This window comes from Rhyacophila brunnea, unplaced genomic scaffold (assembly GCF_057557595.1).
Source record: "Rhyacophila brunnea isolate RB1 unplaced genomic scaffold, BYU_Rbru_1.0 scaffold_4, whole genome shotgun sequence".
Taxonomy (NCBI): Eukaryota; Metazoa; Arthropoda; class Insecta; order Trichoptera; family Rhyacophilidae; genus Rhyacophila; species Rhyacophila brunnea.
The window spans coordinates 43,770,186-43,785,118 of NW_028233068.1; the positions used below are offsets into that span (position 1 = coordinate 43,770,186).

Below are 14,933 nucleotides of genomic sequence, written 5' to 3' on the forward strand. Positions count from 1 at the left end.
ATATCTAATCTGGAGAGCAATTTGAAAACAGTTTTTAATTTGTTTCGTCATAATTTGTTTCACAGCCCAGCCAAACAGTTGCATTTTCAAAACGGAATAACTCGTGTTAGAACACTTTTGGGACGCTGGAGATCCTTATCACCATAAACAACTCATTTTTGCCATAGGGTCCTTAACGCCTTTTTGGCTTCACTCACACAATCGGTATGTGATAATATTATTAGGTATGTTATTGGAAAATGTAACTAAATTAAAACCATTTTCGTTTAATTATAATATTATGTAGATATACCTACGTACAGGTAATTGAAAATATATTTTATTCAGTAGTAATATTAGTAGTAATACTGGTGATATAATACATATTTTTTTTAAATTCTTCTTGATTTTATATGAACAAACATTTTTTATTAAAATTTTTCTGTAAGTAATAGAATTATTAGTTTATTTTTTATGTACCTACTTAAATAATTTAGGCACATTTAGATTTACAATTGGAGCGGGTCGTGAAGTATGTAAGGAGAATAATCACAAAACAAATCTTTTATACAGTACATAATCATTGAGTTTTAGATCAACAGTCTCATTAAATCCAAATAACAGTATGTCATAAGTACAGTATAACAAAACATTTAAACGAGCCGCCATATTATTTTTGTCACCATATTTCAATGCGCCAACGTACAGAATGTTAATGTTTCTATGACTACCATCTGAATTACACTAATAACTTTCTGGAATCGCCATCAAGTGTTGTAATACAAAAAGTTCACTGAATCTATCTATCTAGTATTTTAAATTAAAAAGATTTTCATTAAGATTAAAAAATAATTATAATTACCGTATTGGTTAAGAGATATACTCATGCATGACCAATAAGACACATCCCCTTATTCAAAAAGTCCCCTCTGAAGTAATAATAACAATACATATTCAACTTTATTCCCTAAAATGTTAAATTTGTCACCAGTGGCACACTCAAAAGATCGAGGGGGGAATTTTTTGCAAAAAGTACATAGGTGTACATAAATGATTAATTCTCCGCTATGTATAAAGCACACAAAACAGGTAGGTACCTATTTTAATAATTGAGATTTGTTTAATCAAAGATTGTTTAAATATTTTTATTCATCGAGTCATGGTACAAAAAATCTACAGTAATATGCGTTTGAATAAAGATGTGTTTAAAATGTACCACATTATAAGTAAGGATTAGTACTTTGGGCAGATAGCAAGAGAGTAGGAGGGGAGCCGAGCGAGACAAGTCAATATGACATACGCGAAAAAAATACTGTCAGCGATAGCAACAGAATTAAATTAGCTAGAAAATAAATGGTATATATGCACCATATTCTGTATGTGATACCACTTGTAATTGATATAATTTGTAGGTAAAGATGTGTCTAAACTGTATCAGTTTTTAAATATAAAATTAGCTTACGTAATTAATTGTTTTGGGACAACACAGTCAATTCTTTTCATTTTAATATATCGTTGTATATAAAAAGATCAGGCATTAGCTATATTTAAATTAAATATACCTATTAATATGATAAATAGTAAAGTTACCGTATGTGTTTTCAGCGGTGGACTAATACACCAGTTGGCAGAAAAATGCAAAATTTTCAATAATTTTAAAATAAATGAGCATTTCAAAAATCTATTGTCATTGTTTTCACGAGACCAAAATTATTGAAAAAGATTTTTTATTGTTTCGTAACTAACAAATAATTCATACAACTAAAAATTAACGCAAGTACGGAATTTGGATTTCAAATAAAAACTATGGTCTGTTACATTTATTTTATAGGCCTGCATGTTAGTTTTCAAGCAAACATTTTGTAATATTCTAGCTTTTTTATGACAATTTAAAAGCTGTATGCAGTGTCGAAAAACACTAGACGCTTATTCAGAAATAGAAAAACGCTCAGTTGGCAACGTTGGTCCTACCCTTTTATGCACGCCTCTGGTCTCTATCTGCAATAGGCTGGGGGTTCGATATTTTTGGGTGAAAAAAAATGCATTTCACGTAAACTCAATACTAGTGAAACCAAATTGTTATTGCTGTTATCGTGGAAGAAATAATTTCAGGTTTAGTTAGCGCATGCCATCTGACCCCGACGCACGTTACTTGAACCCGGTTCTGCCCCCCTTTTCAATTATTAGATATACTTTAAAAAATAACCGTGAGTTTTTTCAATTAACTTAAATAAAGTTAATGAGAATAATGCGCAATCATAGTGTGTTGTCATATTAAAATTTAGAACATTTTTTGGTGTTATAAACAGATTGTCAAAATGAAAGAGACGTTTAATTACTGTTTAATAAAAAATGTGAATGTCTGGTTGAAAAAGTGATGCCTCAATTAATTGGATCAAATATTTGATTAACGTAAGTAAAAATTTAATTATACTCACTCGTTGCTTAGTTTCCATCTATAAATAACTATAATACAATATTATAGATAAGTAGGGTAGAAGTGCCGCAGAGGTGGACATGAGAGTTTACAACTTTCTTTTTAGACCAAACCAAACCTAACCTAACCTACCCCAACCTAATATTACCTCATATAATCTTAGTTTGTGATAATGGTATATCAAAATGTATGAAAATTTCAAATTTTCAATTAACGATTATTGGATCGAAAAGCCGATGCGCCGATAGAAAAAGGTATTTATTATAATTGTCTACATGGAATAAACTGTTTTCGTAAATATATATATATATAAAGCTCGTGTCCACCTCTGCAGCACAATTACTATAAGTAGCTACCATATATTATTGTCTGTTTATAAATTTAAAAATTTCAACACATATTTTGCAACTAAAAAATTGTCTAATTGTGCCGCAGAGGTGGACACGAGCTTTTACATTTTTTTTTTACAATACAAACTAAAGGCATAATCAAAAATCTCCGTCTATCTTAAACTATCATGAGGTGATGTGGTTGCTAGACTGCTAGTCGTTTCATCTGGAAGACGCAGGCCAAAACGACGTCGCTAGTGATCAGTCCAAACTTCAGACAGCTCTGAACTCTTCTTACAATATTGCAGAAGATAAATCAAAATAATTAATTGGAGATAATAAATTACTGAGTAGGTACATACTACTCATTATTGAGGCGTTTGAGACCAAATCAATATAATTTATAAAACAAATTTGATAAATCATATATGATAAAACATAACAGAATTATAAATAATAATCAAATGATTTGAAGGATGGTACGGTACCTATAAGTTTCTTAAGAGATTCTGATTAGAGTTGGAGTAATAGACACCTACCAGTGGCGATGGGTGGATAAATAGTGCACACTAAACTTTGTCAGTCATACGTATTTGTTGTCATTGAAATAAGACTACAATTATTTATAGATAGTATTGGTTAGTTTTTAAAATTCAATTAAACCCTGTGAAAACCAAATCATAATAGATAGTATTAAAAAAATACTCGTATATCTATAAAATACTTACAATTAAATAATCCATAACTTTTTATATTTGATATTTTATAGATAGAATATTATTTTTTATCTATTATAGTTTGGTTAGGCAGAAAAGACTTGATGAATTAAAAAAAATGAATTAACAATAATATTATTAATCCAACGAAAACAAATACGTATGAATTAAAAAGTGTGCACAATTTTCCGGTATCGTCCAAAATATACAAAAACTAGTATGGTTTGGCAGGGTTTAATTGATTTTTAAAAACTAACCAATACCTACCATCTGCTAGTTGTAGTCTTAGTTCACTAAAAACAAGTACGTATGACTAACAGAGTTTAATGTGCACTATTTATGGCGGATCTTAACGGCCTACCTCCACCCTTCGCTACTGATACCTACTAACTAATAATAAAATTGAAATGTGGTGTCTATGATGTTTTAATTGTGATTAACATTTTGACTATTTTCACGATACCTAAGCACAAACTATAGTTGTTTTAGCGTACATTTGTTCCGCTATAACCAAAAAACTAATGATACTGGCTGATATTATACAACATTGATCTGGTACTAATTTAGTTTCATTTCGATACCCTAAAAGGTAAGTAACGTTTTAAGATGCGATAGACGGGTGAAATGCGGGTAGAGATGTACACGCCAAAATCTAATCGTTGTCGATCGCGTGAGCTTTGAGGTAAATAATACAATTATTGATTGGTATGTTTGAACCATTGATTACAACGACGGTAGCTTAGTTAATTGAGCGGCGGTCTTCGAAGGCATGGGCTCGACAATAAAATGCATATTTGATCCAGTGTAAGGACACAAAAGACCTATTCCTCATGAAAAAGTTGTTAATTTAACTTCCACTTGCGCTGGACACCCATATGCTCCGCTCGGGTGCGAATACGGCGATTTATTAAAAAAACTACTATAGAAGTAGGTATCGTATTACAAAATAATATAATGACCACAGTAAATTGTCTGAATTTCAAGGATATTCGATTATTAAATTTATTATTATTTTTATTATAGAAGGACTAGTAAACATTATTTCATAATGATGCTATAGAATAATTCTATAGCTATATATAATTATTATTAACAGTACGCACGACATTTTTTTTTCTTAATAGCGTACATAAGTGAAACGGCAAATAATTTTCAACAGTTGTGGAACGAAATTTTGCAGTCGTCGCCAATCGGAGACTGACAGTCGAAGTGTGAGCACGCCAATTTGTTTTGTGATGGCGTCGGAGGAATATATTCTTAAATCGTGTAAAGATGACTAAAAAACGTTCCGCATGTACTTCAAACAGAAAACATATCAATGAATATACTATTATTATTACGAAAATAATAATAAACATAACATTAAAAGGACGCATGTTGAATTTTTATGACAAATTATATTTCGTTCGGCTCGCGTCATTTACGCAATCCGCGCATCGCCTAGTCACGATATTTTTAGACCATGCGTCAGCTGAAGTATAGCCTTAATCCCTTACATTGAATTTCATCTAATAATCACAATATAATAACAATATAATAATAACATTATTATTAAAGTTATGTATAATACCCACCTAGTATGTCAACCTTCCTGCCAGTGGTAGGTACATTTTGTTACAAATAATTAAAATCGTTATAAATGTATATTGGAAACAAATATTTTTAAAAAGTACGTCATTGTTATGATTTCAATCAAAAATTTTATTAAAATTTTTGCAGAGTTTGTGTTGATGCAACCTTTTTTTAATTAATACTAAATTTGTCGTTGATTGAATTACTAATGGATATGATTACCTACGACAGCGGTGGCGAACCTGTGGCACATGCGAAAAGTCTGTACACACGCTGAAGAATCGTTGTAGATGAAAACAATTTTAACAATATATTATATAAGATATATTTTGAGAGAGAATGTTGGTTTGTCTTGCAATACCGCGTTTGGTGAGAAAGCCGACAGGAGGTTCTCTATTATTATGACTTATGAGCATTCATCTAATTTAAATGGTTTTCACCAGTAAATATTTTTGGGTAGACATAATACAATCTACTAATTATTAATATTGTAAATAATTAACGAACATCGCATTTAAATGGAAAGTGATCGACTGTGATTTCGTGATACTGCGCCCTCACAGAAAAACAAGAATATTCATAATTAAAAAATATATATTTATATATTATAATAGGTATTTTTTATAGAAAGCCAATACATCTCCGTAAATTTATAATACATCACTACTATGAAAATGTATATTTATAACATACCTTATAGTAACCGTTGGCACGGCCACGCACTATTACAAACATTAAGTCGCCATCGCTGACCTACAAGTATATATGTACGTAGATATATTATAGCAATTTAATAACATTGTTTTCTCAAACAATTTCAGATGCAGAGGTGACGAGGTCCCCCTGACGCCGCCACCATGTCCACGGATGGGGGCCCTGCGAAGCGGCCCCCAGGGCCCGATTTGGGCCCATCCTGCAGAGCTCCGAAGCGTCGTAAGCAATCTACGCCCGTCCGCATACACGATCCCGGCCCCAATTCCACAGACGCCGCCGCTACGCAGATACAAGACGGAGCGCAAGACAACCAGCAGGCACCTCTGGAAGACGGGAGCCATGGAGATTCTCCAAGTCCATCAGACGAAATGCAGAGCAGATCCGAGCTGTTGCTACAAACGTACAACAGCCGGAGTAACGACGGAGAAGAAAACGGCCATGCGTATAATGAAAATGAAGGGATAAGAAGAGGCTTCGATAGTAATAAGCGAGATTTGAATGAAATAAATGACGGCGAAACTCACATTAATTCATACGCAACGAGAAATTCTGAATTTCTCGATAAATATAAAGAAAGATTGGAAGATAAGTTGGGTACTCAAGCTTACGTGACTTCACGCTTTGTCGATGATAATCGAGTCAATGATAAAAGTCTAAAGTTAGAGGAAGAACATGAAAGTAATCATGTGGAGAAGTTAAACGCGTACAGGGTTAAAGGACTAGAGAATATAAATGCTACGGGTGAAGGATCTGGTGCACATTGTAGGCGAGATAGTTTTAGCAGTGAACATCCCAGGGAGAGAGAGCGATACGAAATGTACAGACCACATTCTGTCGGGAATAAGCCGCAAGACGATGAAAGAATATCAGATAGATACAGATCACAGTCTGTCAATGACCAAAGGCATGAATCGCCTGACGATTCCGAAAATTACAGGAATAGAGCAGACGATAGACAATCTTGCGGAAGATGCGGTCTTATGTTTCCAACGCTCGATCAACTTCGAATCCATTATGAAACTGAACATTCTGAAAGAAACGGCAGAACATCACACGGTGGTTTGGAGTGTAAAGTTGAGCCTTATGAGGCAGAAGATGAAAGCCCCGGAGGCAGCGTAGCCCCTGGACCGAGAATGGATGTTGCCTGGGGAGTAGACTTTCAAGCTAAGATGGCCGACTTATACAAAAATGCCTTGGCTTTTCCTCACGATGGTCCGAAAGACTCCCTCCCGCCAAATTTTAATCCACTTTGTCCTCCATTTCCACTCTTCCCGGGTTCTGTACCCCCACAGCGTCCTATGATGGAACCGATAAGAATTTTTAACCCAGAAGCCTATTGTGAACTGTGTAGCAAAGAATTTTGTAATAAATATTTTTTGAAAACTCATAAGGCAAATAAGCACGGAATATACGAGAACAATCCATCTAGCAGTGGAGGCGAGAATTTAAGTTTGGAGAATTCTTTTATGCCAGGAGCTTTTGCATCATCCGCTATGAAGTTTAAAAATAATATGATGTTGGCCGATTATGCCAAATCTTATGAGGCAGCATTATTGGCCAGTCAGAGGCACAAGGCTAAGATCCAGAGAATGATGGAAGAAGCGAGAGACATGGAAAAATCAAATACGGAATCGCAAGCACCCGGGATGATGAGTGTACCGATCATAAATTCTCGACAAGTCCAACTAGAAGATGTAAGGAGCAGTTCAGACGATAATACAATACCAGAAAATTTTATATTCAAAGGAGACGTGCGACACGATCAAGAAGAGCCGTTTATGACACCGACACCGAGAAAATTATCACCAGATTCTTCAAAAAGAGCAAGAGATTCAGGTTTCAATGCTGATACACTTCGAAGGCTCGGTGTGATAAATCCGGAGGCATTCTGTAAAATCTGCTGTAAAGAATATTGTAATAAATATTTTCTCAAGACCCACAAAATCAAAAGACACGGCCTATTGCCTTCACCAACTGACAAGTATTCTGGAAAAGATCCTGTTCAATTAATAACAGAAAGGTTCGAAAGGAAGGATGGTCAAACGAGTCCTTTGAATTTAATTATGGGAGAAGAAAATCAGGAGAAACAATCACAGTCTCCCGATGGCAGTAAAACACCATCAAACATTAAAGATGCCAATGTGGCACATGCAAATAATATGAGACCGCTTAGCACACATTCCATTGATTCTTTAAATGCAGTTGAAGTAAAGCGAGATAATTTAAATAATGAAGAGTCTATCAAAAACGACCAATCAAAACAGTCACCAACGACTATCTTCATAAGTGAAGATCTTCAGAAGCTGCAAACTATGATATCTCAGTTAAATGATTTGAGTGTTAACAAAATCGTCGAGTGCTATATATGCAAGAAGGAGTTTGATAATAATTACGTGCTTCAATTCCATATGATGTCAGATCACGGAGTCTCCATGCCCGGTTCCGTGGAAGCATTCGCATTCCCGTCGGCCAGTGGAGAGGATATGCTCGCCGATGGATCTCAACAGCAAAAAACGATGTGCACCGTGTGCGACAAAGACTTCATGACAATTCCACTGTTGAAAAAACACATTGAAGAATTTCACACAACTAAAATGGTATTCGGTGATCCAAAAACCTCGGCCGAGTGCATGAATTTGGAAAAAGAAGCAAACCAACAAAGAGAACGAAGAGCATCGATGTCGTTAACTCCGACAAACAGCTACTGTGAGATTTGCAACAAAGAACTTTGTAATAAATACTTCATGAAAACCCACATGCAAAGAATGCACGGTATTGAGATTGAAAATGGCACACAGATTGGAGGAGTAATTTGCGATATATGTAATAAAGAATTGTGCAGTAAATATTTTCTGAGGGTACATAAGCATAATACGCACGGTATTGTCGAACCGGGAGCACCGTTACCACAAATGAGGAATTTAACAGGTGAACCAGAACCCTTTAGTGCTCCACAGGTTTCGAGTCCTTTAAAACCACCTCCGGAAGCGAGTATCCTGAATAACAGATTCATAGCTCATTTTATTGAAGTGTGTCCTTTTTGCAGCAGACGATTCAGGACTAGTAAATGGTTGAAAGCGCATCTTTTAAGTGACCACGGGAAAGCTGGAATAGACAAATGGAAAGAATTGGAAGTCCAGTACAAAGCGCAAGCTAAAGCTCAGGCAGCAAAAACAAATAAACCAATAGGAGGCACGTTGTCTATACCAGATACTGCAAATATGTCAAGCAATTCTCCAAATATGCCGCTAGACTTGCAGGAAAGACTTCCTTTTTACTCTAAACTTGTCGAGCCAAAACTTCTAAATATGTTTAGTTTAAATAATCCGGATATGAAGACATACAACTGCTCTTATTGTCCGTTCTCAACATCAATTCTTTCATTTTTATATGTGCATGAGAAGTCACATGTGCAAGGTCCGGAGATGGATATTTTATGCCCCATGTGTCCGGAGTCTTTCAGTAAGCCAGAAGCGCTACAGTTCCATATTATTACATCGCACTCGCTTCCTGAATGGAGGGAACGTGTGGGACCCGATTCGAGTCCATCTTCTACGAGAGAATATCAAAATCGTCAATCAGCAAGCAAGACTCCGGAACCGCTAGAAGACAGTAAAGAACAGATACCAGCTGGAAATGGAAAAGCAGAAATATTTGAATGTTACGAATGCGACTTTAAATCTTGCAACTTCGGAGAAATGGAAGGACATCTAAGGAGTCAGCATTTTGCTGTCAGGGAAGGAAATATTGATCCCGTTACGAACAATGACGGAGAGAATAATTACGGAGAAGACCTTACTAGAAAGAATAAAATGCCGGCCATCTACGCAGTTCCTACAAATTTAGACCTCGAGGGAAGTGACAACCAACCTTCTTCAATCACCATGCAGCCTTTTGTCATTGAAGAAAACACACCCGAGGTCTCCGGCGGTAAGTTTGTGCCGTCGTTAGTTTTTTTACCTGTGAGAAGAAGAACAACAGGTGTCATCACTATATCATTCAACCTCACGCCGGCCTAAGAGAACCGTGCGACGATTCCAACGGGGTTCGACATGATCCAATGTTTTGTTTGAGGGAGATCGAACAAAGACAAAAAAAGCACACAAGAAATAGTTCCTACTGTTAGCATGTAAGTTTTATATTTATATGGAATGAAAAATTTAATATTTTAGTCGGCAGATGGATGATATCTTAGCGTAATAAATAATATGTTGATTGTTCTGCTCAGGATGAGGGCCAGCAAGCATCGCTTGTTAATCGGTGTAGTTGATTTTTAAAAATATAATGTGGTTCCAATCGGACAGGCACTGGGAACACACGTCACAAATGAGCCATTTTATTTATACAAAGAAATTCCAGATCCCATATTTTCAACAGATTACAAATAGTTTTTGCATCAGCATATCATCAATACTATACAAAGTCAACGGCAGGCTCACTTTCCTAATGACATATATTATGTATTGTGAACATAGCCAGCAGAGAATACTAACAATGAATATTCTATGGCCGATGTTTACAACTATATAAGTTAAAAAATAACATTTTTAAGCAGTTTTTTACTGAATAATAGCAAAACGAGTGTAAACACAAAAATGTTTTAAATTAAATACAGTTTTACTAAGTTTAGTGAATTCTGTCAATCCAAACTATTGAATTAATGATAGGTACTTAGTATATTTTGATGGTTACTTTTGTGAAACTTATTGTTAACATAAATATTTTCCCTTGCCAAAATTTTCATAAATAATTTGTGTCTATTAATTTGTTGGAGGTTTTATTGACAGATGGCATTAATAATTTTTATTTTGGATATGTTACATAATGCGGTTAAATTTTTCATTGAATTAGTTCTCTGTTAGATTGTAACTTATTTTATTTATATGTTTATAGCCTTTACATGTTAATTACTTTCTTTATTTGAGTGAAATGGCTCATTTTCAAACGTGGTTGTCAAGCTTGTCCTAAATGGTTAGGTAAAAGAATGAATGTTCCGTAGCGTTTGTATTAAAATACTATATATATTTACATTTAAGAGAAATTTTTCACAAGTAGCAGGCTGACGACTGGATGTGTTAGTTGTCAGCCTGTCGTACTAAAAAATGGGTAAAATATTACAATTAAAATTTATATGAATATTACAGACGTGTCATGGTGCTAACCATTTTATTAGTACGTGGAAAAAATTTATATTATAACCTTAATGCGTAAGTACTACAAATGTTCCTTTTTTATATGTAAGCTAATCAATTCTATTTATTATAATTATAATATTAAAAAAAAAAAATGATAGTCGATTATACGTACTAGGGCGTATTAAAAATGTCTGTTTTAGCTATTGATAATGATGTAATGGTAATTTATATATTATTATAATAATTATTAATGTGTTTGATTTTTTTTTTGTAATGAGATGAGTGTACATTGTGAAAATCTTATTTAGAAATGAGGCGAAGGCTACACCTGTGATTACTATACTAACATATATTAATTAACCTATTCAAACTAATGTGTATGACATAATGTAACTATGATCCTAAGTAATTGAAGACGTTGATGTTATTTTCCCTTGCGTACCCTTTAACATGAAAATACCTTTTGCTTTGTGTCATATTTAGGGACAATACTATTTGTTTAGACAAGACACTTCAAAGTTTTAAACGAATCCTCCAGTAAAACGAATCTACCACTTCTTTGTATCTTTTCATGTGACAAATTCTTATTGACCTATTTTGTTGCTATTAAGCTATTTTAATATTGTCTATTATACTAATTTAGTTTACTAGTATTCGACAACCAACATTTCATGGCTGCAATTGCATGTTATCTAAAGAACAGAACCGAAGGTTGGGTATATGTACGTGAAAGAGCGGGGATATTTATAATTTCCCAGATCGCTGTTAAGATGTCCGCAGCCATGATATAATGTCATAGTAGGCTAGTAATCGGCAGACATGTGATGTCTTATTGACATTGTATAACCATCTTACCGAATTACATAAGTCTTAACAGATGCTTGTCATAAATAGACTATCTACCACTTAACAAATATCTTTCAAAATCTGTATTTAATTAGTGGAAATCTTAAAATTTATTAATAATCCACTTCTACGTAAAACTTTGTTCGATTTGATTCGAATAATAGCAACAATTTCACCAATTGGGTGTTTTCATTGAGTCAACTCTATAACATTTCCTAATGAAATAATGAAATTTCATTACAATGTCAGAAAAAAATCTTAATTATCCAATGATGGATAATTAATTATGTTGCGTTACTTTCTTCGATAACCAATATGGGGTCATCCGTAAATGATATCAAACGATTATCAGTATATCGTCATAAAATCTTTAATATCCCGTCTAAATTAAGCACATTGTTGAGCTCGTTAAAAAACGATAGTATGTTTTCATGGAATATTTTATTCTCAGAAAAAAATGAGTTAGTATATATTTTATTGGTCATGTGATGTCGTATATTCTATCCCCTTTGTCAAAAATCATCATATTGTATTCCCCTACTGTGTGATGTCATGTATGGATGACCCCTATTAGATTATCATAACAAGAGAATTATACAACATACGAGACAAGTCGATGAACCCAATTGGTGATTAATTGAAATAATTTAACAAATCATGTCACTCAATATTTGATTCTTAACTCTTCCTGTAAATGTCATAATTTGTTTAAATTTGATGTAAACTAAAATGCAGTTACATCTGTATCTAGTCATTTTGATGTCACATCTAGTCATTACGCAAAAATATGTTGTGTTTCAAGATGTGTTGTCTTTCTTACTCGTATGACGTATGCCAATGAGCTTAAATTTTATTTTTAAATTCTTGTATGTAAATAATGATACGCTATTTTCCGTTGTCGTGTACAACCAGAGCTGATTTCTTCTTCTATACAATTTATTAGTTGAATAGTAAACTATTTAGATATACCTACCATACAATGAACTAATAATTTCCTTAGATGAACGGCCATACAATTTAATTTAATACAAATAATATAGAATAATAACACTGAAACGGTCTAGTATATATTTTTTAATTTGAATCTTTTTATTACTGTCTGTCCTACAATAAATTCAACAAAACTTTGATAAACATTACATTGTTTATACAAGCAACACATAAAATTGCTGTATACTTTTCAAATAGAAAATAATAGTATATTTTCAATCATTGAGTGTTATTATTCTATGGTATTTAAAAAAAAAAAAAAAAACTAATGACGGTATCTAAAAAGATCAAGTTCCTAATGTTTATTTATGTTATTGTATGTGATACGACATGAGTAATGCTTTCCAAAATGCTAGTATGTGTTTTATGGTAACTTTAGTTAATTAAAGAGTAATATCTTTGCTATGATAAGCCACTCGGTTTGTCTATTATGTTCCTATTAGCTATAACTATATTCAATTTCAACGTTAATTTTTTAATATGCCTAAATTTACAGTTTAAATTTACCCCTTATAATAGTTTATTATCCCTGGCTTTAGGACAAAGTTGTCATATCTCAAAGTTTTATCTTTGCTTAGGTAAATTACTAATTTCAAATGAATAGTAATTTTTTTTAAATAGATTTCCAACAAAGCGTTATCTAACTTCAAAAATGTCTAATATTCATTTGTGTAAAATATTGTTTTAATAGAAGTTTTTGTTTTCATTTGAGTATGAAGCACAAAATTTTAATTAAAATTCAATGTTATACCATTCCTTATTTTATTATCAATTGAATACATAGTTAGAATTCAAAAAATACATTATTATGATAGATTTTTTTTATCGCTAGTGAAATGGCTAACTAATCCAGTACAAATTTAATTACCACAGTATTTCTCTGATTTAAATTTGCAATTTTGGCTTGACATATATTTTTGTGTTTCATATTATCAAAGACAATAATTTTCAATAATTTGAGTTTGTATTCTTTACATTTTGGTTATCATCTGGCTAGCGGAGTCCATATTTTGAGAGAACTTAACAAAAAAAAAACATGTAGTGTTTCTTGGTATATGAAAGAAAGCGTAGAGGTTAAAACTACATACAGAAAGACTGAAATATGACATCTTTAAACAAAAAAAAACTGTACCAAATATAATGACTCCATTAACGTTTAAACGAAGAAAAAAAACATAGAACGTAAGGAGATTAAACGTTTACTATACGTTTGACAAAAAAATATTATACAAAAAAAAGAGTTTTTTGTAATTTTAAGGGGTAAAAATTAATTCTTCGCACCTGTGACAACCACTAAATAGTTCCTATAAATAATCTTTCCAATAGTGTTCAAATTATTTATATTACATATATTATATATTTACATTTATGATATGCAGAAGCGAAAATTATATACATATAGGCCGAAAGAGTTCAAGGAATATCACCTATATTAAAATTTTAACGAACCTACTTACAAAATCAATTCTGCAACTTTCTTTTCAGAAATAGAAAATATTAGTTGTATTACACAACATTCTTATTAAACTGTGTCTATATGTATTAATTAATTCGCCATTTTTTTAATTATCGTAATTGATGTTCACTGGTTACTTATGTTTTAACTATTGAAACTTTTGATATAGGAGATAAACTATATATATTTCTTGAACTCTAGATTTTGAATTGTAAAATGGAGCTAGATGATTTTTTTTTCTTTGTAATTGCATTTATTCCATAGATTTTAAGAAAAAAATATTATTTTAGTTATGATTACTACCTAATTTTGTCGCTGTACACATTATTTGCTATTATTATACAGTCAATGTAATGCTGAGGCTATAATTTATTATTATTTAAAAAATATTGCAGGCATACTTTCGGTATTTATTTTAATTTTTTTAGAGTAATTAATGTGTTATTATTTTAATGCGCTATATATCCACTACCAGGCTATAAGAAAACAATACATATAATGAAATGTTGGATAACCTTGGCCTCAATATATTTGGCTTAAAACTGGTCTATTTTATGAAATATTCCTAGAGGAATATGCGATTTTTAAATATATAAATGTATCTAGTCTGTGCACAAGATTAAGGCAACTATTCGTACAATTAAACAGTACAAAAATTTATTGAATTATCCGTACCCAGTGTCATATTTACAAACGGTTGAACAAATAAATGTCTTCATAACCGACTATACCTCATTAGTGTAAAGAATTAACGGTCAT

The 14,933-nt window shown here is 32.6% G+C and overlaps 1 protein-coding gene across 1 annotated transcript; it reads left to right on the forward strand.

The window, feature by feature from the left end:
• Nucleotides 1-7,102: 7,102 nt before the first annotated feature.
• LOC147067410 (uncharacterized) lies at nucleotides 7,103-9,766 on the forward strand. The gene has a single exon (XM_085954518.1). It carries the CDS (start codon nucleotides 7,214-7,216, stop codon nucleotides 9,764-9,766), a length of 2,553 nt encoding a protein of 850 aa, XP_085810644.1. The 5' UTR covers nucleotides 7,103-7,213.
• The last annotated feature ends 5,167 nt before the right edge of the window (nucleotides 9,767-14,933 follow it).

What these genes read in the sequence shown, in the direction of transcription:
- LOC147067410 (XM_085954518.1), top strand. Translation starts at nt 7,214, where the DNA reads ATGCCAGGAGCTTTTGCATCATCCGCTATGAAGTTTAAAAATAATATG.